Genomic DNA, 24,313 nt, shown 5'->3' on the forward strand with positions numbered 1-24,313 from the left:
ACGATCCGGATGTAAGCGTGACCCAGAAAATAACACGCGCGCTATCGTATTAATTTATAGACTAGCGGGACCCGTGGAAATTGCACAGGGGACTCATTCTTATGTAATATATTGATGTTTGCATTCTGTAGATGCTCAGTGTAAATGGAGACGCTCTGATATTATTGTAGTTTTTTTGTTAAAACTGCAAAACTATTTATTTAAGCAAGCACGAACGCCCGGTAAAACCCAGTCGTAAAGTACGCTTAAATATGATATTTTAATTCTTGCAGATTTCGTATATATTATTATAGAGTTAATGTTCTAGCGATTTTTATATGTAATATAGTTGCGATTTCCAAATATATATATATATATATATATATATATATATATGTATATATATATATATATATATATATATATATATATATATATATATATATATATGTGTATGTATATATCGTTATGACTTGAGCGCGTTAGCTTGAATTGAAACTAAAATAAAAACTTATGAAAAAAAAAAAATATATATATATAACTTGAGTTTCTTCGGCCATAATCGAAATTGAACCCGAAACTAAAACTTATAAAGAATTCTTGGTAAAATTATTTATGAAAAAAATAGAACATGACAATTAAACGACCCGGATGTAAGCGTGGCACACAAAACACACACACGCGCGCGCGCGCTATTGTATTAATATGTAAATGATAATGTGCCATGCCTAGAATATACATTCCATAATGCATGATAAGTTCAATAGTTTAGGATTTCACGAAGCATGTGCATATTATTAACTCTCACACGCGCACCAATAATTTTAGAAATGTATTACATAATATAAATCAAAAGTTGATGTTGATCAATTCTTTTCTCTGTTAACTTTTCTTTTCCATCTAACTTATTTTAAAAGTTTATTTTTATGGCGTGCCTGAGTTTACGGAATGCGGAAACCAGCCCACATAAACCATGAATTCTAACTAGCCACATAAAATTTGCAATAGAAATAAAACAAAAATACCAACATATGAACCCAAGGAAACTGAAACTACAAGTAACTAATTTTTAAAAATACGCAACGTGATTGCACCCCCTCAACTAGTACTATGCAAAAATGGTAATTTCGTTGTCTGTCAGCGAGAAATCAATGGTAAGCGGTTATTGCGATAATGCAAGATTATTTGCAATGGTTATCGATTTCAACCAATGGAAATCATACCAAACCTCAAAAAGTAACACGTATATGTGAAAATTGTAAGCCGACGTGAAGTTTAAAACTCCTATAAAACAAATAACCAACATCTAGTCACAGAGAATTCTCAGGCTGGTCGAACCTTGAACAGATCTTCAGAACGTCTACTTAATGGCCCCATCCGTGCCTTTGGGATTGGAGGGGCCAGAAATAACAATGTCTCACATATATGCTTTCTCCATCTCACGCGCACATTTTCCCCCTCCCGAAGCAGCACTCATCCTAGGCGGGTTGTGTGTGTGTGTGTGTGTCTGTGTGTGTGTGTGTGTGTGTGTGTGTGTGTGCGCGCGCGTGCGCGCGCTTAAACGTGGAAGTGGCTGTCTGTCCGTGTACATTTTCCTAAGCAATAACTGTCAATTTTAAGTCTACAGACTCGAAATTTGATATACAGGGTACTGAGATTCGGGAAAATTTTCGGCCAGATATTTTGCTGTTAAGGGGTCAAAGTTCAACGATTTCACCTTTAAGAACTCTACCAAACTCCTCCGCCAATTTTCGGTATAAACAATTAAAATTTTAGACATAGCTTCCTTGCACATGGATCTAACTTAATAACTTGATTTGGACCCAAAACAATGAATCTTAAGGGGTCATAATAGGGGTCAAAGTTTTAAAAAATTGACCTCTGCTGTCTCTACAAAATTACTCACACATTTTCTGGTCTAAACATTTGAAATTTTACATAAAGGGTATTTAGAGATAGAGCAAGTTTTTAATCGGTTGAGGTCGAAAATTTGAGCTATCAATATATAAATGTATGTATGTATGTTTGCATGTCTGGCTAAAACTTTCGACAGAGGCGACGGATTTTCACAATATCAGTATCGTTTGAAGATCGACCCTTCAGACGACAAATACCGAAAAAATTGGCTGAAAACATTGATTTCTTCTCTCTCAACTGCGCACTTTTCTAAAGGGATGGGGTCGCTTTTTTCGCCGATATTTTCGAAAGTCATCCTCACTTTTCGATTGTCTAACCTTAATTTAAACCTACGAAACTTCCGGTTTGGCGGTGGTCATAACAGCAAAGACATCACTTTTTTTCCGTTCTTTTCCTCCTTCGCGGTACGGATTCGAGCCTGCCTTCCCACTACAACATTTTTTTTTTTTTGCCTAACACACACTTCCAAACAACCGGGCAACGTATATACATATACATATACATATATACATATATATAAATATACATATAAATATGATGATTGCAACGTCTTATCAGACGAGTGCCACTCCCTCAGGCACTGAAAGTCCATGAGCCGAAAATGACTTTAGTCCTGCCGGCAAAATTCACACCCTCAAACAGACATGACACTGAAGACGGTCACTAGTATACATACATATATATACATGCACGCATACATACACATACACACATACATATAACACACATATATGCATACATACATACACAATACATAATACACATACATATACATACAGAAACATACATAAGACGATCAATGGCATACATATATATATATATATATATATATATATATATATATATATATATAAATGCAAATATACATGTATACACATACACACATACATATCTGTGAACATACACACATATATACATATATACATTAACAATCAATAATGCACATACATACATATACATACACACACGCATATACAAATACATACACACATATACATACATATACACATATGTACACATATGCACATATATATATACATACACTTACCTACATATACATACACATACATGAATATGCACTCATACACAAACATGCACATACATACACATATACATACATACATATACATACAGATACACATGCATATATACACATACACACACATGCATATATGCACATACACGCACCTTCATGAATATATGCACATACATACTCACATGCATATATGCACATGCATACAAACAATGTATATACGCATATACATACACACACATGCATATATATACATATACACATATACATACATATACACATAGATATACACACATATACATACACCTGTACATGAACATACATACACATATACATTCATATATACATATAATGATGGCAGATCAATTATTACATGCTTCCAGCATTTCAGGCCTACACGCGTCACTTTTTCATGGCTGAGGGAGTATTTATACACAGATGATGTTACAGAGTTTTAGCTTTATACGACGGCTAAATCTCTCTCTCGGTTCAAAATGTTGACATCTAGCAACAAGCAAGAGCAAGATAGCCAGCAAGAAGTCAAACTGCAGACCACCTTAATGCGGGCACTGGTCTCCCACTTTATGTTTTTGTTTTGTTTTTTGTTTTTAATCTAAGATTTCCTTCTCTTAGAGGGGTTGTCTTCACCACGGCTTACGGGAGCCCTCTCCACCCCACATACACATGACAAACACATGCGTACATACAGATGTACACCAACATTCATATGCATGTGCACACACATGCAACCATAATCATGTAGAGGCACACAAATACGCACATACATACGCATGCTTATACATACGTACACACACATATGCATGTAAAATACACATGAAGGAACATTCCAAAAGTCATAGTAAGTGATCAGCGGTTGGACCGTTTCTGTCCTTTTTCCTTCCTGATCTTTTTCCTCCTTCCTTTTTTTTTAAATATAAAGTTTGTTTTAGACTCACACATATGCAGTACATGATGATGATCATGTTGACAAATTCACACATAATTTTCCAAATAACTCAACGTACGAATCGACGAAAAACAACAGTCCAATTAATATGATTTACAGACGCTTGGATTTTTTTTTTAAATATACATATATATGTACCGTTATAAATATATCTATATATCTATAAAAGTGAACGTGTCTGTCTGTCTGTCTGTCTGTCTGTGTACATTTCCCTACGTAATAACTCTGTCAATTTTTAGTCTATGGACTCGAAATTTGAAATACCGGGTACTGAGATTTGGGAAAATCGATGTGACGGGTGTCAGCCAGAAATTTGGCTGTTAAGGGGTCAAATTTCAACGATTTGACCTTTAAGAACTCTACCAAACTCCTCCGACAACTTTGGGTCTAGACACTTGAAATTTTAGATATAGGTTCCTTGAACCTGGATCTAACTTAATAAAGTGATTTGAGCCCGAAACTATAAATTTTAAGGGGTCATAATAGGGGTCAAAGTTTTAAAAAAATTAACCATTTTTTTTGTTTTTTTTTTGCTTTTTTTGCACAGCATACACCTCCAAACACCCGAGCAACGCCGGGCACCCCTGCTAGTACATATATATATATATATATATATATATATATATATATATATATATATATATTGTGTGTGTGTGTGTGTGTGTGTGTGTGTGTGTGTGTGTGTGTGTATTCGTCAATCGGAGTCGATTATGACCATAGATAACTAGCTGTGTGTCCGCAGGTGGCTGATCAGTCCAAACCGGTCGCGGAAGCCCCTGCCACATGTTGGACACCAGTGGCTGAAGACGGCCACTTCAGCATCTCAGGCTTTTCGCGCAGAGCGCTTCTCTTTTGCAGATTCAGTTCGTCTTGCCTCCGCGAGCAGAGAGCCCTCGTGTACCAAGCGGCGCCAAGTTGGCCTGTCGGAAGCACTGCTTTCCCATGAGTTCACGTCAATGTTGAAGTCTTTCATATAAAATACATCAGAGTGTCTTTGAACCGTTTGCGCTGTCCACCAGCTCTTCTCATTCCGCAGTTGTTTTGGTATGCGCGAGTCTGTCATCCGATACACGTGGCCTACCCTACCTGGAGCAGGCTGGTGCATGACTTCTGTCTTGCTCATACTTATTGTAAGACCGAAGTTCTCACATGCTGAAGAAAATTTGTCCACTTCCAGTTGCATTTTATGCTCTTTGATGGCATTGAGAGCACAGTTGTCAGCAAAAAGGAAGTCTCTAATTACTGTTTCTTTGACTTTACTGACAGCTTGTAGACGGCGCAGATTGAAGAGCTTCCCATCACACCGGTACCGGATTTAGATGCCAGGGGTAACTTCCCTGAAGGCACCAGTCAGCATTGCCGAAAACGTCATGCTGAAAGGCGTTGGTGCTAGCACGCAACCTTGTTTTACGCCGTTGGTTACCGGGAAAGGGACTGAGATGTCACCGTCATCAGTTACTCGTGCCATCATGCCGTCATGGAACTATCTTACAATATTCACGAACTTGTCCGGTCAACCAAACTTTGACATGATCTTCCACAGACCTTCCCTGCTCACTGAGTCGAAAGTCATTTAGAGGTCTTGATATTGTTATTTGCACTTTTCTTGGAGTTGGCAAGCGGCAAATATCATATCGATGGTTCCGCTACCTGTGCGAAAACCACATTGGCTCTCTGGAAGGTGACCCTGTTCCAGGTGTTTCAGAAGGCGGTTTAGAAGAACACGAGCTAGTATTTTGCCTGCGATTGAGAGGAGAGAGATACCTCGGTGATTATCGCAAGACTGTTTGTTGCCCTTCCTTTTGTAGATGTGAATAATTGTTGCGTCTTTGAAGTCTTGAAGTAGAGTTTCGCTTTGCCACAACTCTTGGAACAGTTCTGTTTGTTTGAGGATGAGATAGCGACCACCAGACTTGAATACTTCGGCTGTGATGGCGTCGGAGCCAGGTGCCTTGTCAGTCGACATTTTCCTGGTAGCTGTTACAACCTCCTCCTCTGTGGGTGGTGTGTCGAGGGCATGGTTGATTGGCACTTGAGGTAGTCGTTGAATGGCTTCATCATTGATGTCTGAAGAACGATTCAGGACACTGTCAAAGTTTTCAGCCCATCTCTCGAGGATTTCATTTTTCTTAGTGATAAGTGAACCATCTGCACTGAGCAGGGGAGATGTGCCTGATGTCGTTGGTCCATAGAAACACTTCAAGGACTCGTAGAAACGCTTCATGTCGTGCCTATCGGCGTAGCCTTGGATCTCGTCGGCTTTGTTACTGAGCCAGGTATCTTGCATGATGCGCAGTTTTTTCTGGACCTCACTTCGCTTACCACAGTAGGTGTCTTTCTTTGAAGGTGAGTCTGGGTCATTTTGGTGGATCTTGAAGAGCCGGTGCTTCTCTGATAGCAGATTCTGTATCTCCGCATCATTATCATCAAACCAGTCTTGATGGTTTCTGGTTTTTGAACCCAGTACCTGGAGAGCAGCGGCGTGGATTGTCTTGCTGAGAGACTCCCAATTGTTGGACTCAAGTTCAGAGAGTTGCCTTGCTAGGGTGGTTTGGAGTTCTTAGTGAACTTCGGGGAGTTTCAGCTTATTGACATTCATTCGTTTGGCAACTTTTTGACCTTGTGGTCTTCTTTTGGGCTTTATTTGCAGTCTGATTTTGGAAACAATGCGGCGGTGGTCTGTCCAGTAGTGGGCACCGCACAAAGCTTTCGTCACGAGCACATCTTGCTTGTCTTTAGCCCTGACGATGAGGTAGTCAATCATGTGCCAATGCTTGGAGCGGGGATGCCTCCATGAAGTTTTGTTTCTGGTTGGGAGACGAAACATTGTGTTGGTTAAAGTCAGTCCATAGATGGCACAGGTCCTGAGCAGCAGGAGACCATTACTGTTGCACTTTCCTATCCCATGATGTCCGATGATACCTGACCACGCTTGGTAATCCTTGCCAACACGGGCATTGAAGTCACCGAGGAGAGGAGCTTGTTGGTCTGTGGTACAGAGGAGAGGATGACTTCGAGATCTTCATAGAATCTGTCTTTGGCTTCTTCGGGGTTGGTCATGGTTGGAGCGTAGGCACTGATGATGGTTGCAAATGTTTTCTTACTCAGCTGGAGCTGGAGCTTGAGAGTCATGAGGCGATCGTTCACGTCTTCAGGAATGCTGTCGAGTTTGCCCACAAGATGATTTTTGATGGCGAATCCAACGCCGGCCTCGCGGCGCTCTTCATTGCTACGTCCGCTCCAGAAGAATTATAACCACCGCTAGAGTCAATGAGCTGACCAGTGCCAGGGAGTCGCGTCTCGCTGAGAGCAACTATATCTACTCCATATCGTCCGAGTTCTCTGGCAACTAAGGCCGTTTTCCTTTCCGGCCTTCTGGTCTTCGTCGTGGTTGAAGTTGGATTTAGTAGTGTTCTGACATTCCAGGATGCCAGAATGAGTTTTTGTTTGTTCTTTTGATTTCGATCGCAAAGAGCCGCGGTAAGCTGGCCAGATTGCAGTGGAACAGGTTATGTTTGGAGCACCTTTTCTAGCTCCGTCCTAAGGATAGGAGGCAAGCAGAACTGATCCTAAAAAGGACTGCTTGGTCGCTCAGGTGGCTGCTGGACCTCGCTGCTGTTCTGAATTCAGAGAAGAACGACCATATGGCCTGAGCCGCCTATCTGCAGGTTCGCAGCTAACAGCTTCCAGTGATTTCGCACCTGCTACCACCGTTGATCGCCCATCACAACAGGACTTTTGTAGTTGTCAATGACTAGCGCTGGAAGGAGATTTAAGTGAAGGAGGTTTGCGCAGGACCAACCTCACTCTCTCTTCTAAAATAAGCCTCGCCCAGCGGCAGGGCGGAATCGAGACAGCTGGAACCCATCCGAATGCAGGAGGTGCCGGAGGGATGCGCAGTGCGCTGGCCAACCGCCTGAGGGGCCCCACTCCTGATTTTCTGTCTGGGTTTACTCCCGTAGGTGGACTGTCGTCCAGGACTGATGAGCTCCACCTGCCCAGCTGCAACCCAGCGAAGGGGGGGCTTATGGGTACTGCACCTTCCCCAGAGGTGGCCCAGCAACGAAGCAATCAAGAGGTAGTGACATTCTCCTCAGACACCAGATCTCCTGATCTGGGTCTTGCTGCCGGATGTAGTTTAGTGTCATAACCAGGACCAAGATATATATATACATATATATATATATATATACATATATAAATATATACATATATAAATATATGTATAGATAGATAGATATATATACATATATATATACATATATATGCATATAAATATACATATATATGCATATAAATATACATATATATGCATATATACACACATATATATACATTTATATATACATATATATATACCAATATATATATATACAGATATACATATATATGCATATATATACATATATATATATATACATATATATACATGCATATACATATATGTACGCATATATATATACATATATGTATGTATATATACATATACATATATATACACATATATATAGAAATATACGTATATATACACATATATACATATATGCATATATATAGATATATTAATACATATATATAAATATAAATACATATATATACATATATAGATACATATGTATATATATACATTACATATATATACATATATAAACCTATATATATATAAATATATATATATATATCTATATATATATTTATATATAAATATATAATATACATATATATAAATATATATACCTATATATATATATATATAAATATATATACCTATATATATAAATATATACATACATATATATAAATATATATACATACATATATAAATATATATACATACATATATATTATATATATATGCACATATATATGCATATATATACATATATATAAGCATATATATGTAGATATATATGTAGATATATATACATATTTATACACATACATATACGTATATGCAGCCTTTGAGACTTTACACGACCGGTCGCCATAGTCGATTTAAAATTTCTTGGGTGACTAAAAGTCGTAAATCACTCGCACGCCAGTCGATAAATTTCTTTAAATAAAGAAACGGGAAAAACTCATTAATTTTACGACCCTCAAATATGCGATGACTTAGAATGACCTATGTCTCATCATTTGTAAATTCTTTCATCTCTAGCTGTGAGACCGTTGGAATATCGTATTGAAAAACGAGTGGTCACGCTAAAGGTCAACAAGAGGTCAAATTTACACAATCGGCGTGTAGTCAAAATGTCGCCTTCATTTAGCTCTCTGATTTTGAAATTCATTTGGAAAAAATTCTTCGACGCTACAGCTACATACACTTCATGCTTACAAAAGTAAAGACGAACATTTGAAAGAGGGAAAAAACGCATCGTTCCGTCAAGCACGCACTGAAAATTAAATTATACAACAAGTAATTTTCTCAATTATATACATTAAGATATTTTCATGCTCTATTTGCGCAACTTTCAAAAAATCATCGATACCCAATTTTAAAAATAATATTCTAAATTTTAGAATGTTGTTCCGAGTTGAATTCTTTGTCTTAATAGAAACAAAAGAGGCCAATTTCTGTTCTATATCAAAGTTTTTGTTCCATAAATTACAAAGAAAAATTGACCGTTTTAATTTCAAAAAGATATTAAACCATGCCGATTCTCTAAAAAAAAATCTAGTTCATTTCAGCTAAATGGTATGTTTTTTTTTTTGTTTTTGTTTTTTTGAATATCGGAGATTTCGGGCCACGGAGACCTCGTGCCAGGAGATTTCAGTCCACAATCGTGAATACCCGGAGATTTCGTAACATTTTTTTTCAACACCCAGGGTCTAGGCTAGATATTTTAATTTTTGTATGAAATTTTACAACATAATTTGGGTACCGGAAGAATAGTTTGTTGATATTTTTATTAAAAATAAACAAGAAAAATATAATTGAATTTTTGTAAAATTATTTACTATTATTGACTCAAGCAAAGACATAAGGTCGGACGAGTAAAAATATTTTGAGGCAAGTAAATTTTCCCTCACACTAGACCGCCATTTCAGCCCGGTGTTGCCCGGGTGTTTGGAGGTGTATGTTGAGAAAAAAAAAGCGGTCAATTTTAACTTTGACCCCTATTATGAACCATTAACATTTATTGTTTTGGGTTCAAATCAAGTTATTAAATTAGATCCATGTCCATGCAACTTATATCTAAAATTTCAAGTGTTTAGACCCAAAATTGGCGGAGGAGTTTTGTAGAGTTTTTAAGGTCATATCGTTGAACTTTGACCCCTTAACAGCCGAATTTATGACCGAAAACGGATTACAAAGATTTTCCCAAATCTCAGTACCCTGTATATTTAATTTGTTTGTAGAATTTAAATTGACAGAGTTATTGTTTGTAGAATTTAAATTGACAGAGTTATTTGTAGAATTTAAATTGACAGAGTTATTGCGTAAGGAAATGTACTCACACACACACGCGCGTGCGCACGTTTACCTTTATAAATATACTGGCATTTCAGCCCGTGTGGTTGGAGGTGCATGTTGAGCAAAAAAAAAAAAGGGGGTCAATTTTTTTAACTTTGATCCCTATTATGACCCTTTAACATTTATTGTTTTGGGGCTCAAATCAAGTTATTAAGTTTGATTCATGCGCAAGGAACCTATATCTAGAATTTCAAGTGTTTAGACCCAAAATTGTGGGAGGAGTTTGGTAAAGTTTTCAAAGGTCACATCGTTGACCTTTTACCTCTTACACGCCAAATGCCTGGCCGAAAACCGATCACAAAGAGTTTCCTCTCAGTACCCTGTATATCAAATATCGAGTCTATAGACTTAAAATTGACAGAATTATTGAGTAGGGAAATGTACACAGGCCCACACACAGACACACACACGTATATGTACATATATACATATATATATACATACATATACATATATATGCGTATATATATACATATATATATTCATATATATACATATAAATATACATATATATGCATATATATGCATATATATACATATATATGCATATATATATGCATATATATGCATATATATATGCATATATATGCATATATGCACATATACTTGCATATATATATACATATATATGCGTATATATACATATATATACATATATATGCATTAGTATACATATACATATACATTCATATACATATATATACATATATATGCATTAGTATACATATACATATATATATATATAGTAATTTATAAAATATATATATGGCGATTAAGCTACACTGAATATTCAGCGTTTCATCCACTCTATGATTCTTCAGACTTATGCGCGAATTTTGTGGTTGCCTGTCGTTTTTATATACGCACCTTCTATTGAGATTTAATTAGCCAATCAGCTTTCTAGTATCCACCGCGTCCTTCGTATCAGCCACATGCCTATACATACGTACATACACATATACATGTGAAATACACATGAAGGAACATTCCAAAAGTCATAGTAAGTGATCAGCGGTTGGACCGTTTTTGTCCCTTTTCCTTCCTGATCTTTTTCCTCCTTCCTTTTTTTTCAAATAAAAAGTTTCTTTTAGACTCAGACATATGCAGTACATGATAATGATTATGATCATGTTGACAAATTCACACATAATTTTCCAAATAACTCAACGCTAACTATCTAAGCTATGAAGATTTTTTATCTTATATATGCACCACTCAAAATATAGCATCAAATCAATATAACACGATGTCTTTCTCCTATTTACTAAATCCATCATAATGGTCCCATACTACCTCCACCTATCCTACTATTTATATTTTTATGGAAATCGCACCAGACAAAGCATAAAGCCACTTGATGTACGGAGCTAAAAATATTACTTCATGTTCAAAAATTCGCAACGATAAGTGTTCGGCGGAATAGATTTTGACCCAAAAAACAGCAATTGTTCCCTCTTTGTCAGAAACATCGCTCATGGAATATGAGGACTAGAGAACAAAATAAGATAAGCGAGAATTACGAGGCTGCCAAAAGTAAACTGATTATCCACTTTCTGCTCGCCTTAAATTCAATTTAGACAGAGCAATCTACTTAATTGCTAAACAATAGAGTGTCATGTATATTACTACCCATCCTCTCACAGATATATGTTCATTGCATCGTGACATAACGAGGTATATCGTTTCTATTTATGCTGTACCAGTTTATACAAGTCATCTCCTATGTGGACCATACCTAATTGATATTCCTCGTTTTTAATGGATTTAAGAGCGTTTTTAACTTTATAAAATCCAATTTAGTCTATGTGTGTGTGCGTCGGCACTAACCCTATTCGGGTTTAACCGGTTTCCTACAAAGGAGGATGTTTCATGGGGGTATGAAATTCACAAGCGCTCCCTAGCCGCATGTATATCCCTATCAGGGGGAGATGACGGCGTTAAGTTTTTACAACTTTTGCAGGGAGGTGTCGACGTACTCCTACACACAGCGCCTGAAATTCCCAAATTAGTCAACCATTTTAGTAATGACCAGACCCAATCTAGCTTATTGTAGTTATTTGAAGGATTAATAGAATTTCCAATGTAATCTAACTGAATTCGATTTATTAGGAGGAAGTAGACCACAAACCACTTATCTCCACAAGAAAAAAAAACTTTAACTAACTTAATTAGAACATGAACTATGTAAACAACCAATTTGCAAAGCTCACAAAAATATCACATACTTTATTGTTACGCATCAACCTCCTTAATAAAGGAAGTATTTTATACCTATCCTCGATTGTATATTGATTAAGCTTTATGTATAAAGCCAATTAGTTATTATACGCGCATTTATAGTGTCTAAATGTATCTACAGCTTATGATTTTATGAAGTGATTTCAACACTTAACTCAGATATTAAGGTGATGTTGATTATAGCTTAAAATCTCTCCTAAATTTTAATAACATTGGAATGGAAAACTGTCTCCATATTAAACTTATTTTAGCCTTCTAATGCAAATTATACTCAAAATGTACAGGTTAAATATGTTTTAAAATAAACCATCCAATTTATTATAAACTAGCGGAGGTCTCGGCCTTGCCCGGTCGTAAAATACGCTTAAATATATTTTAATTCATGCAGATTTCGTAGTTATTATTATAGAGCCAATTCTCTATTGTATATTTTATATATACACATATATATATATATATATATATATATATATATATATATATTCTTATTGCCGTTTTATATGCTTAGTTACACATATTTCAAAGTAAAACGGTAATAAAAAATATATATTTGCTCTGCAATATCATTGAGCACTTTCTTCAGGTTTTTACTAATTACCATTTTTGCTATATATATATATATATATATATATATATATATATAAGCTGAACGTCTGTGTGTGTGTGTGTGTCTGGTCATGAATAGGCTCCTATATGGTTGACTATTATAGAAAACTAATCACATATAATGATAGAAGATGTATCGAGACACAAGAATGGGTATGTTTGATCTGGCATAATGATGATTCATTAAAATTATGAGGTCTGCGTACACGCCTGGTCCACAAAGTATGGAAATAAAAAATTTTAAAATTAAAAAAAAAACCTTTACAAGTGTTTTTGATATAGATGTACATAAGAATACTTTGATAAGTATGTTTTAACTTAAATAGGGATGGTATAGTAAAATTGTGGGGTCTGCGTTCGCGCCTGGCCTCCATAGAATGGAAATAGCACAAGCTTTAATAAAGACTTTTCATATCTATCTGCGCAAGTATACTTTGATAATTATGTTTCAGTTTGAAGAAATATGGTATAATAAAATTATGGGGTGTTCGTTCGCGCCTGACCTCCATAGAATGTAAATATGTCACAAAGTTTAACAAGTTTTTTTAATATAGATCCACAGAATATTGTGATAAGTGTTTCAGTGTGAACGGGTATGGTATAATAAATTATGGGTTTTATCTATTTTATTTTTACTTCACCATATTTTGCTTTGGTTTTGATACCCCCAAATTCGAAGCTTTCTCTTTACGACCCTTCCTCTTCATAATCTATCATACTTTCATAAATCAGAATCCATTTTCTGTAGGCTGTTTTTGAACCCAGTCAACGACGGGTACTTTTGCTAGTATATATATATATATATATATATATATATATATATATATATATATATATATATAGATAGATAGATAGATAGATAGATAGATATAGATATATAGATATATATAGATATATAGATATATATATATATATATATCCATTAGCTAGAATCGAAACCAAAAAAAATTAGTGCTCCAACCGCGTTCCCTACTATTTGAGCTATCGGCAGATAAATAAGAAAAATTTAAAATTAAACTACTTCAAGTTTTGAATGAATTTGGGTAAAACAAAAGTTATAGAAAAATGTCGGTAAGTTGAAATGAACATTTTACATTTCAACTTGCCGACATATTTCTGTACGCATTATTCATCCATCCAAACAAAGATTTTACTCGTTATAAACCATCCTTGGTGTATGATTAGTATTTCCTGTTAATTTCAGTGCTATGCGGCCAGTATTTTAAGAGTTTATCGGTTAAATATTTACATACATATATACACACACACACACACACACACACATTCATACATCTACTGTTTTATTTATATAGATAAGACTAGTTGAAGATTTGATTTTATTTTTATTTATTGGTTTCCCGAAATAAAACTAATATGAATAATAATGGAAAGGTGAATCCTTCTAAAAATTACGGTGTAAAAATAATCTATAACTATATCATCATCATCTTTTCCATTGCTCACTTCATCAGCATAGGTATACTGTCATCAGCATCCTAGCAATCTCCCTATTGCATCATCATTATACCATTCACGTCATGGACACCATCTTCATCTGCTTCATCAACGTCATTATTCATTGTATTCTCATCGTCGCTATCGTCAGTCACTATTATCAACATCTTCATTCAATTCAGCATCAGCATCAGCATAATATTCCACTCCATCATCATCATCATCATCATCATCATCATGATTCAGATGCAACCCATAAGCTTAACTCCATCAACAAGTTCTAATATTCTAGAAGCCGTTAACCGCTGCTTGGGCTAATTGAGGGCAGATGTAATCGTAAATTTGTTGACACTTGGAACAGAGCAGAAAATTCTTCTCTCCCTCCTGTTTCCTCTTCCTTTTTTTCTGTTTTCCATTTTTTTCTCCCCTTTTCTTTCTTTTTACTCTTTCTCTCCTTCTTCTTTTTTATCTTCTTCTTCTTCTTCCTCCTCCTTCTCTACTTCTTCTCCTTCTTTATTTTCTCTTTCTTCTTCTCATGCTTCTTTTTCTGCTTCTTCTTTGTCATCGTCTTCTCTTCCTCCTTCTTTTATCTTCTTATTTCTTTTCTAATTCTTCTTCTCCCTCTTCATTTTCTCTTCCTTCTTCTGCTGCTACCTCTTCTTAATTAATATTTATCTCTTCCTTCCTCCATTCTTTTTATTTCCTTACTTCTTCGTTTTATTTTCTTCTTCGCGCCTGGTAGTTCATTTACGGATCGAAAGTCGGAGAGAATACTTTGACTCTGCTAACAGTATGAATAAAAAGATTTTAAAAAAACGGTCTGATCCTTTATTGCCAGACTACAAAAAGAAAAAAAAAAGCAATAGAATAATGCATGATACTCACTTGATCGGGCATAATTATTTAACCCCAAAGCAGATCAATACGGACGTGCGTAGCACTTGATCCCTGAATGTCATCCTAAAATAGACTTCCCAAACAATTGCTTACGGATCAAGTAAAGCCGAAATTAAAACACAAAAGGGAAAACTTTTATTCTCTTGAATCGGTTAGCTCCAAAAAAAATCTGACTTATTTTTATCGATTAGTTTTGTCTAGTTTTGTAACAGTGGCGAGTCAAATTAGTTCACCATGCAAAAATCCGTCGTATAAAAGACAATTTATTCCATAATAGGTAGCCATTTTCTGGTTTATTAAATATTCAAGAAGAAATTTTAATTTGATTTCTGAAATCTGTGTATTTTCACTATATTATTAGTATAAATATATTGCTTCAATTTTTATTTCTGAGAATACTTATTCTGGCTAAGAAAATTGTTAGAGTGGAGACATTTTCCACTACTCTAACAGTTAATAGGAAATTATCGAGTGAGATTGTATTGAGTTCTCTCATTGAAAGTTTTCAACCAAGAAGCATATGCATATGCATGCATATACATAGATAAGCTAGAAGTCGCCTAATTTAATATATATATATATATATATATATATATATATATATATATATATATATATATATATATATATATATATATATAAACAAAAAAAGAAATGTATTTATTACTTTTATCGTCGTGGGCAGATTTCAGTTATAACGTTCTTAGAGTGGGGATGGAGTCTATTTCGTAGACATACGCCAGAGATTCGTTCATATATTCGTCTCATAAGTTTTGACGATATTGTTTATTAAGTCAAATGAGCAAAGGAAGACAGCTTGGACGGTTAATAACGAAGGAACTGTATTTTCATTAGATCTATACATTAACTGATTTATATAAATGCGCGAAGAGCGAGCATCCATCTTGAATAAGGACTGATGTATTTGTTGTTTTTTTGTTGTTTTTTTGTGTTGTTTTTGTTTTTTTTTTGTTTTTTTTTTGGGGGGGGGGGTTGTATGTTCCGGAATAATAGAATTTCTGGGTAACAGCCAATGAGAATAGGAAGAATTGTTACTGAGGAGAAATCATTATTTTCGAATAATGAATGGTAGTTGTATTTGTAAGCGTGTTTAATCCAATTAATAAGGGTGTCAGGGTAAAATAGTTGTAATGGTTATATATTTACCCGGTCCTTTCTGGGAGTGTGGAAGGACTTGTTAGGGAGACGGGAAAATACAAACTACTTAGTCTATAAATCTGAGCAATAGTGATGATGCCTCTCGTAGGATGCAATGTAGGATCTAAATGTAAAGAATAATTGTGTATGAAACGACGTAGTGTAGTTAGATAAGACGGGGGTCGAAGATTTAGACATAATAAATTTGTATGTGGCATCTGTTGTTGTAAGCCTACAGTATTTAGTCGGGAGGGGGAAACTGCACCTCTTTTATTATATATATAGGGATAACTAAATAAATTCAGAACGAATAAGAAATTATAGGCCTTTCTCTTTTTCTTTTTACCATTTTCGTATAAAATCTGGGGCCCGCATTTAGACGCACCATTCAGTCTGCGTGTTTTGCAGGGAATTGCGTTATACATTCAGCTGTCTCCATTTAGTCCATATAAACTCAGAATACATAGGAAGATACCATTCCGTGATGCGTTCCATAGTGCCGTTTATTCTGCATTTTGAATAGACTTGTCCTAACCCGACACTAACCTTAACTTGGCTGTAAACACTATCAATAATTTCCCCCACTCTTTATATGTGCTTAAACCTAAACGTAGATTCCATGAACAAAGCTTCTTTCTAAGAACTACACACCTGTGGAACTCACTTCCGTTTACCTACTTTCCAGCTGACTACAATTTGGCCGTCTTCAAGTCCAATGTAAACAAGTTCTTGATGAGCCGTTCCTCTTAAGTAATTAAATTTGCCAAATTTACACTTCTAACGATTACTATGATATTGTCCTTTTGACTGCTGTACACTCTTTAACCCTCATCCTCGAGTGGTCTCTCTTATCAGATGTCTACGCTGGACTCCCAAAAGTAGATCATGTACGTGTGCCATTAGCCATCCGATCCATCATGTTAACCAACATATGATTGCATTGCACCATTTAAATAATTACCAATAGAAGTATGATATAAACAGCAGTATAAATAATATAAGGCAATGAAATACTGGCTGGATACGCGTCATCATCATATAATCATGTCTTGTATATAGACAGATTTATCTTCAATAAAATTTTTAACCATTCAGGAAATTTTAAGTTATACGGCACCTGAGGTAAATGTGGTATTATGGCGAGTGATTATTCTAGTTTAGAGTAGGATATACATTGTCTAGTTATTGTGACAAAGGGTGACCAACGACACCGATTTCCTCACACTTTTGAATGGCATTGTACATTTTTTTTAATATAAATTGTTTATATAACTGCAAGTTAATATTTCAAAGTGTATCTACAAGTGTGGTCGACAATCTAGACATTTTGGGTTAGAAAAAAATGAGTAATGCTTCTCTCTCTTCTGGTCCAAGCTAAAATGGTGGTGTGGATGACGTGTCTGGGGAGACTGCACATGATTGAATTGTTTTTTTCTCACAATTTTATTTTATTTTTAAGTATCAGCTTAAGGTTAAAATTATGTGATGAAAAAGATGGTTATAGGCTGATTGCTTGTGCATACGAAAAGGTGGCAGGTATGAGTACGTGTTTATTGCAGGAATGTGGCGTATGCGGTTCAAGTTCGTTTTATAGTATATGTTCTGATACTACACTTCATCTTGTCTTGTCTGGTGTTACCAAACCAGACTGTCTTAGAATATAAAAACTTTCTGAATTGAAATGCACCAAACATTGATGCTATTGTCACCCCCTTTGCAAAACTCAAATATGTTTAGCAAACCAAAAGCAATTTTCCTCTAGAAAACAAACAAACCAAGCACGATGAATAAATATTAGATATAAAGCATAAACCCTCTTTCCAAAATTACTGGATTAGACATTATATAAACCGAAAAGTGTTGATATACCGCAAAATATAAAGGTATAGATTTTAAGATATAAAGAACTTTAAGTATAAATCCTTTTTTTTTTCGAAATTACTGGAGTCTACATTAAATAACACTCAAAAGTTGATATGCCGTAAAACAAAACAACCAAGACTTCATCTTTTCTATTTTAGTGAAGAAAAAACCGTTCGAAACTGATGCAATTTTTTTCTAATCCAGACTGTCTCTTTTGATGAATGTGAATTTTCTCCACATTAAAACCCAATTTTGTATCTAACTCTGCCGTTGTGGTATATGTCACAAATCAAGTATGGCCTTTCCATAGTTGGTTCGTCGTGTCGTGATACATATCAAACACAGCAGAAAAATGATAAACGATTATTTAAATAAATGAATATCATTTTTTTTTTCAGATGGAAATCATCAAGGATCTTATGGGCCTCAGTGTATTGGTTTAAATGTAAGGCAAAATAACCAAAACTCTGGATTAAACACAGTCCGTTTGGAACCTCTAAATAAAAACAACAACAATGTGAATTCCTGCCATTATCTTCCTGGAAATAATATTCTACAAAGCCACACTCCTACACCAAGTGAAATTTCGAGTATTCACGCCAGTCCCAGAGAAAACCTCCCTCCTCGTTCGTCCGCTATGTGTTTCGGCTCAATGGACCAATCGAATGGTTCATCGCTGCACAGTATTCTCCCAAACAATACCCCAACCGACAAGCATTCGTTTCTGGAACCTTCCCCTTGTCGGCTCGATGGAAATAAAAGGTTATCCAATTCCTTGCCTGGCGGGCATGCTCTACCTGACACCAACGTCTTGTCTGGCAATGACGGACACTCTTTGCACTATGACGCCTCAAAGTCACTATCTTCGTGTTGTCTGCATGAAAATCCACCAACACCGTTCTCGTTTAGCAATAGCCCACGCCATTCAGCCAATATGAGTTCTCGCCTCTCCGGCAAAACGACTTCGCCACTGTGCATTGACGGCGTTGAGTTGACCGCCTTAATTAGGGTATCGCCAAGCTCGCTCAGCGGCTCGCGGATCTCTTCGGCCAGCTTCTCACCACAGTACATTGGACACTTGTCGGCCCGAAGCTGTGGTACGCCGAACTCTGGATCTGGCTCCTCGGGAAGTCGGAACTTCAGCTATATGTCTCAGGGGACGATATCAAATATGAAACGAGAGATAATCGACTTCCACGCAGGCGCGAACAATCTGGAAAGTTACCTTCTGCCATCAATTGACAGCAAGGACCCATTCATGAGAAACCAGCTAGTCATCCCCCAAGACAAGGTTCACTTTGTCGAACAAATGTACAATAGTCAGCAACTGGCCTTCTTAGAGTCGGAACAAGCAACCCTTGCCTTTCCTGGGAGCGACCCTACCGCATCTTCCATTGCAGCAACCAATAACAACAACAACAATAATAATAACAATAACAATAATAATGATAATAATAATCCAAGCCTTACTTCAAGTTGTCTCAGTGCCAACAACACCAACAACAACACAGTTGCAAGCACAACCAATAATAATATTAACGGCAATAATAATAACAATAATATTAACAACGGTAACCCTTTGATAAGCGGTGCTCAAGGCTCTATTGTTCTAGGCCAAAACAATCCGAATAACAACGCGGGCCTTCGCATCCGCCCGCCGCCATCCTATGCGCAGGCTCTAGAAGAACAAAAACGGAAACAAAACTCGGGACTTCCATACGGGGCGCCATGTCTCCAGTCGCCGGCCTCGGTGAAAACCGAACCGTTCGAAGATGGGGAGAAGAGGCAGCTTTGCAAGTGGATAGACTGTAACCTCCTTTTCGACGAGCAAGACGAGCTAGTGCGCCATATCGAAAAAGTGCACATCGATCAGCGGAAGGCTGACGACTTCACCTGTTTCTGGCAAGGTTGTATGCGGCGTCTGAAACCTTTCAACGCCAGGTATAAACTCTTGATACACATGAGAGTACACTCCGGAGAGAAACCGAACAAATGCACGGTAAGTGTTTACTTCTATTTTGTTTAACACGAGATTATACAATGTTTCGGAATTTTTTACATGAAGATAAATCATTTCTATTATTTGAGATTATTTTTACTTACTTCTTAGGATGATCTTCCAATACGTGATCAACCAAATAATTTCTAATCCAATATGTGATCTATCGAACTTTTTATATCCTAATATTTGATTTTCCCATTAACCCTAACTCTAACCAACCTTAACTAACTAATCGTAACCCTTAGTTAGCGATGGAATTAGCTAAGTTAGTAAGTGTTAAGTTATTTAACTTGGGTTAGCGTTAGGATTTGTTAGTTACGGTTAATATAAGAGTTAACCTTAATGAGTTGATAACATATTAGAAGATTAGCTAATCCAATATAAATACTTATGCAATAAATGTCGATTCTTTTCATTATATTTTGTTTGGGTTTGTTTTGTTTTTTTAGTTGTGTTTGCTTGTTTTTTTATTTTAGTTTCATTATTTATTTATTATTATTATTATTATTATTATTATTAGTAGTAGTAGTAGTAGTAGTAGTAGTAGTAGTAGTAGTAGTAGTAGTAGTAGTTAATTTACCATTGCTGATATCAATGATAACTTATAAATATTAAACTACCAGTGAAACTAAAATCTATAGATCAATTCTCATAAGTATATTTTTAAGATATGCATAGATTAAAACATCATATATATATATATATATATATATATATATATATATATATATATATATACATATATATATATATATATATATATATATATATATATATATATATATATACATAATTATATATATATACATAATTATATATATATACAGTGATGATCATATTTATTGGCATGGTAAAATAAAAGTTAAATTTTGTCTAATAAATTCTAAAAAAAGGGATTAAATTAAAGAAAATAACAAAGTATATTATGTATTTTTAACTGGCCTTTCCGATGCAGCAATCGGATTTTAGAAAAAATAAATAACAAAGGAACAACAAACATAATTATATATATATATATATACATAATTATATATATATATATATATATATATATATATATATATATATATATATATATATATATATATATATATATCAGGTAGATTCACATCAAAAACATATTTGATTAATATTTTGCTTCCTTTATTAACGAGAACTCTATAAAAGTTAATAAAATTTCTTTCAACAAATTAGCAAAATATTGATCAAACAAATATATTTTCATATTATTTACTATTTTAATCCTGAGCGTATTTTTTACAATACTAAGTGATGATTAAAGATTTACTATAAACTAAGGGGCCAAACGAGCGCAAAATGCCCGTCGATGGCAGAAGAGAAAGCAACGTCAACATCTCAATGAATGGTTCTTTCTTCAAATTCGATTATTTCTTAGTTTCTTCGTGCTGCTGTAAAACATTAATTTCAGGTGCCCCAGTCATGGGAGGAATTGACATACGAGGATTTACATACGCGTACACTTATTCACAGATAAACAGTTTTTAGAAAATAAATGTACAAGAGAAACGGTAAACATGTAAGGTAGTACCTGATATAATATATAAGTAGACAACAGCAGATATAAGTAATAAAGAAGGAAAATATTACGGCGTCAAACACAATAAAAACACATGTTATTAGTGTATAAGAGAAAGGGGCGAAGGAAAGATAGGGGCGCGTAGATGCGTGAAAAGTGAATCTGTAAAAATTACTTATTTTGTGTTTGTGTTCTGGGAATCTATGCGACTGCTATCGGGAAGTCATTTGACGAAACTCGCGTAAGGGTTTGTAAATGGTTTGCAAAGATGGATAACTGGTCGAACCACGTCCGACAGCTTTGAGCGACACGCCAGAAAGATTCCATCGTAAATTCTGTACGTGCGTGAAACGAGATTGTGAACTTTTGTGTAGAACTCTTTCTTTAATGCTGCCAATAATAACTCCAAGAGACATATATTATATAACTCAAATAATTCTGGACCAACATTGTATATTATCCATCGAACATGAATTTATTAAATATGTTCTTGTATTAAAAAAACAGTTACCCGGAAGTTGTTTTATCAGAATTAAATGAGTGCTCAGCCGAAGTAGCTCCAGTTCTCTCCAAACTCTACAACAAATGCCTTAATGAATCATGCTTTCCGGGCTGTTGGAAAACTGCTTCTGTGGTACCAATATTCAAGAATTCTGGCGAAAGAACTGACCCATTAAATTATCGCCCCATTAGCCTCCTCCCACTTTTCGCCAAAATATTTGAGATCATAATTAACCATGCTCTAGTCCGGCACCTTACAGATGCTAAACTTCTGACTGACAAATAATATGGATTTAGACAAGCCCGTTCCACAGCTGACACCCTCACTGTAATCTCTGAACGTATATACCATTCACTGGACAAAGCGGGGGAGGGCAGAGCGGTAGCTCTAGATATATCTAAGGCTTCTGACAGAGTATGGCACAAGGGTCTCCTCAGGAAAATTAAATCATACGGTATCACTGGTAGATTACTTAACATAATTAAATCCTTCTTAGATAAGAGAAAAATGCAGGTTGTCCTCGAGGATCGCACATCTAAACAGTGTGATATAAATGCGGGAGTGCCTCAGGGGTCTATCCTTGGACCTCTATTGTTCCTAATATTTATTAATGACCTCCCCGACAAAACTGCCTCTGAGATGGGTATATATGCTGATGACACTACACTCTATAACAGGCATGACAGGAAAACAAATAAACACATATCTAAAGAAATGGCAAAAACACTAGAGGATGACCTCCAATCTGTAGTGGAATGGGGACATAAATGGATGGTCACATTCAATGCTGCCAAGACTAAACTGGTTTCCTTCAATAATTACAAGAAACCTTCTCTGCCACCAATAGCAATGGCCAGTGACTCCCTGTCTGAGAGTACATCTTTCAAACTGCTTTGCCTAACGTTCACAGGAAACATGAATTGGAACAATTATATTGAAAACATTGCGAAAAAGGTAAGCTCTCTCTACCGTGCTAGAAAACTATTGACACCTGAAAGTATCCTGTACCTCTATAAGGCCACCATTCGCCCATGTATAGAGTATTGTTGTCACATTTGGGCTGGTGCATCTGCTACTAGTCTCTCGCTCCTAGACAAGATTCAAAAAAGAGTCGCCAATCTGATAGGCCCTGAACTGGCATCCCATCGACGAAACGTTGCATCCCTCTGCCTGTTCTACAAGTATTTTAATGGTGAATGCTCTGACGAACTGCAGACACTTGTGCCCCCACGACGTAGACACCCTCGACAAACCCGACAGGCAGCTAAATCCCACCCCCACACAGTAGAGATCCCTAGATGTAAAAGATCTTTCTACTCCAGTAGTTTCTTCCCCAGAACCGCTAGACTCTGGAATTCCATTCCAGGTTCCTGCTTCCCTAACTGTACTGACATGCAGACGTTCAAGTGCAACGTGAACCGACATCTTGCTGCCCAAATCCCAACATAGTGCCCCAGTAGTTGCTGCCCCTGATAGTAGCCCCCTACACCAAAGTGGCAATGTGCCTTGTTTGGGGTGAAAATGTAATAAAAAAAAAAGGTAAATTGATAAATTTACCAGTGCTAATTTTAATCGCAAAATTTTTGAGCTTTGTAATGTTAGTTTCTATTTTGCAAATGAAATAAATCTGTTAGAACGATACAGAAGAAAACATACATTATAAGCAATAACATTTAGGATATAT

General features: G+C 35.8%; 1 protein-coding gene across 1 annotated transcript in view; it reads left to right on the top strand.

Annotated features, from left to right (window-relative positions):
* LOC145279827 (uncharacterized) overlaps positions 1–24,313 on the top strand; it is a 289,465-nt gene that overhangs the window by 215,413 nt on the left and 49,739 nt on the right. The window contains exon 5 of the mRNA XM_080131233.1: positions 18,987–20,587. Coding sequence (XP_079987359.1) covers positions 18,987–20,587 — 1,601 coding nt within the window. The remainder of the gene's footprint in view (positions 1–18,986; positions 20,588–24,313) is intronic.

Source organism: Euprymna scolopes, chromosome 7 (genome assembly GCF_053919585.1).
Source record: "Euprymna scolopes isolate OS-2025 chromosome 7, ASM5391958v1, whole genome shotgun sequence".
NCBI classification, from domain to species: Eukaryota; Metazoa; Mollusca; class Cephalopoda; order Sepiida; family Sepiolidae; genus Euprymna; species Euprymna scolopes.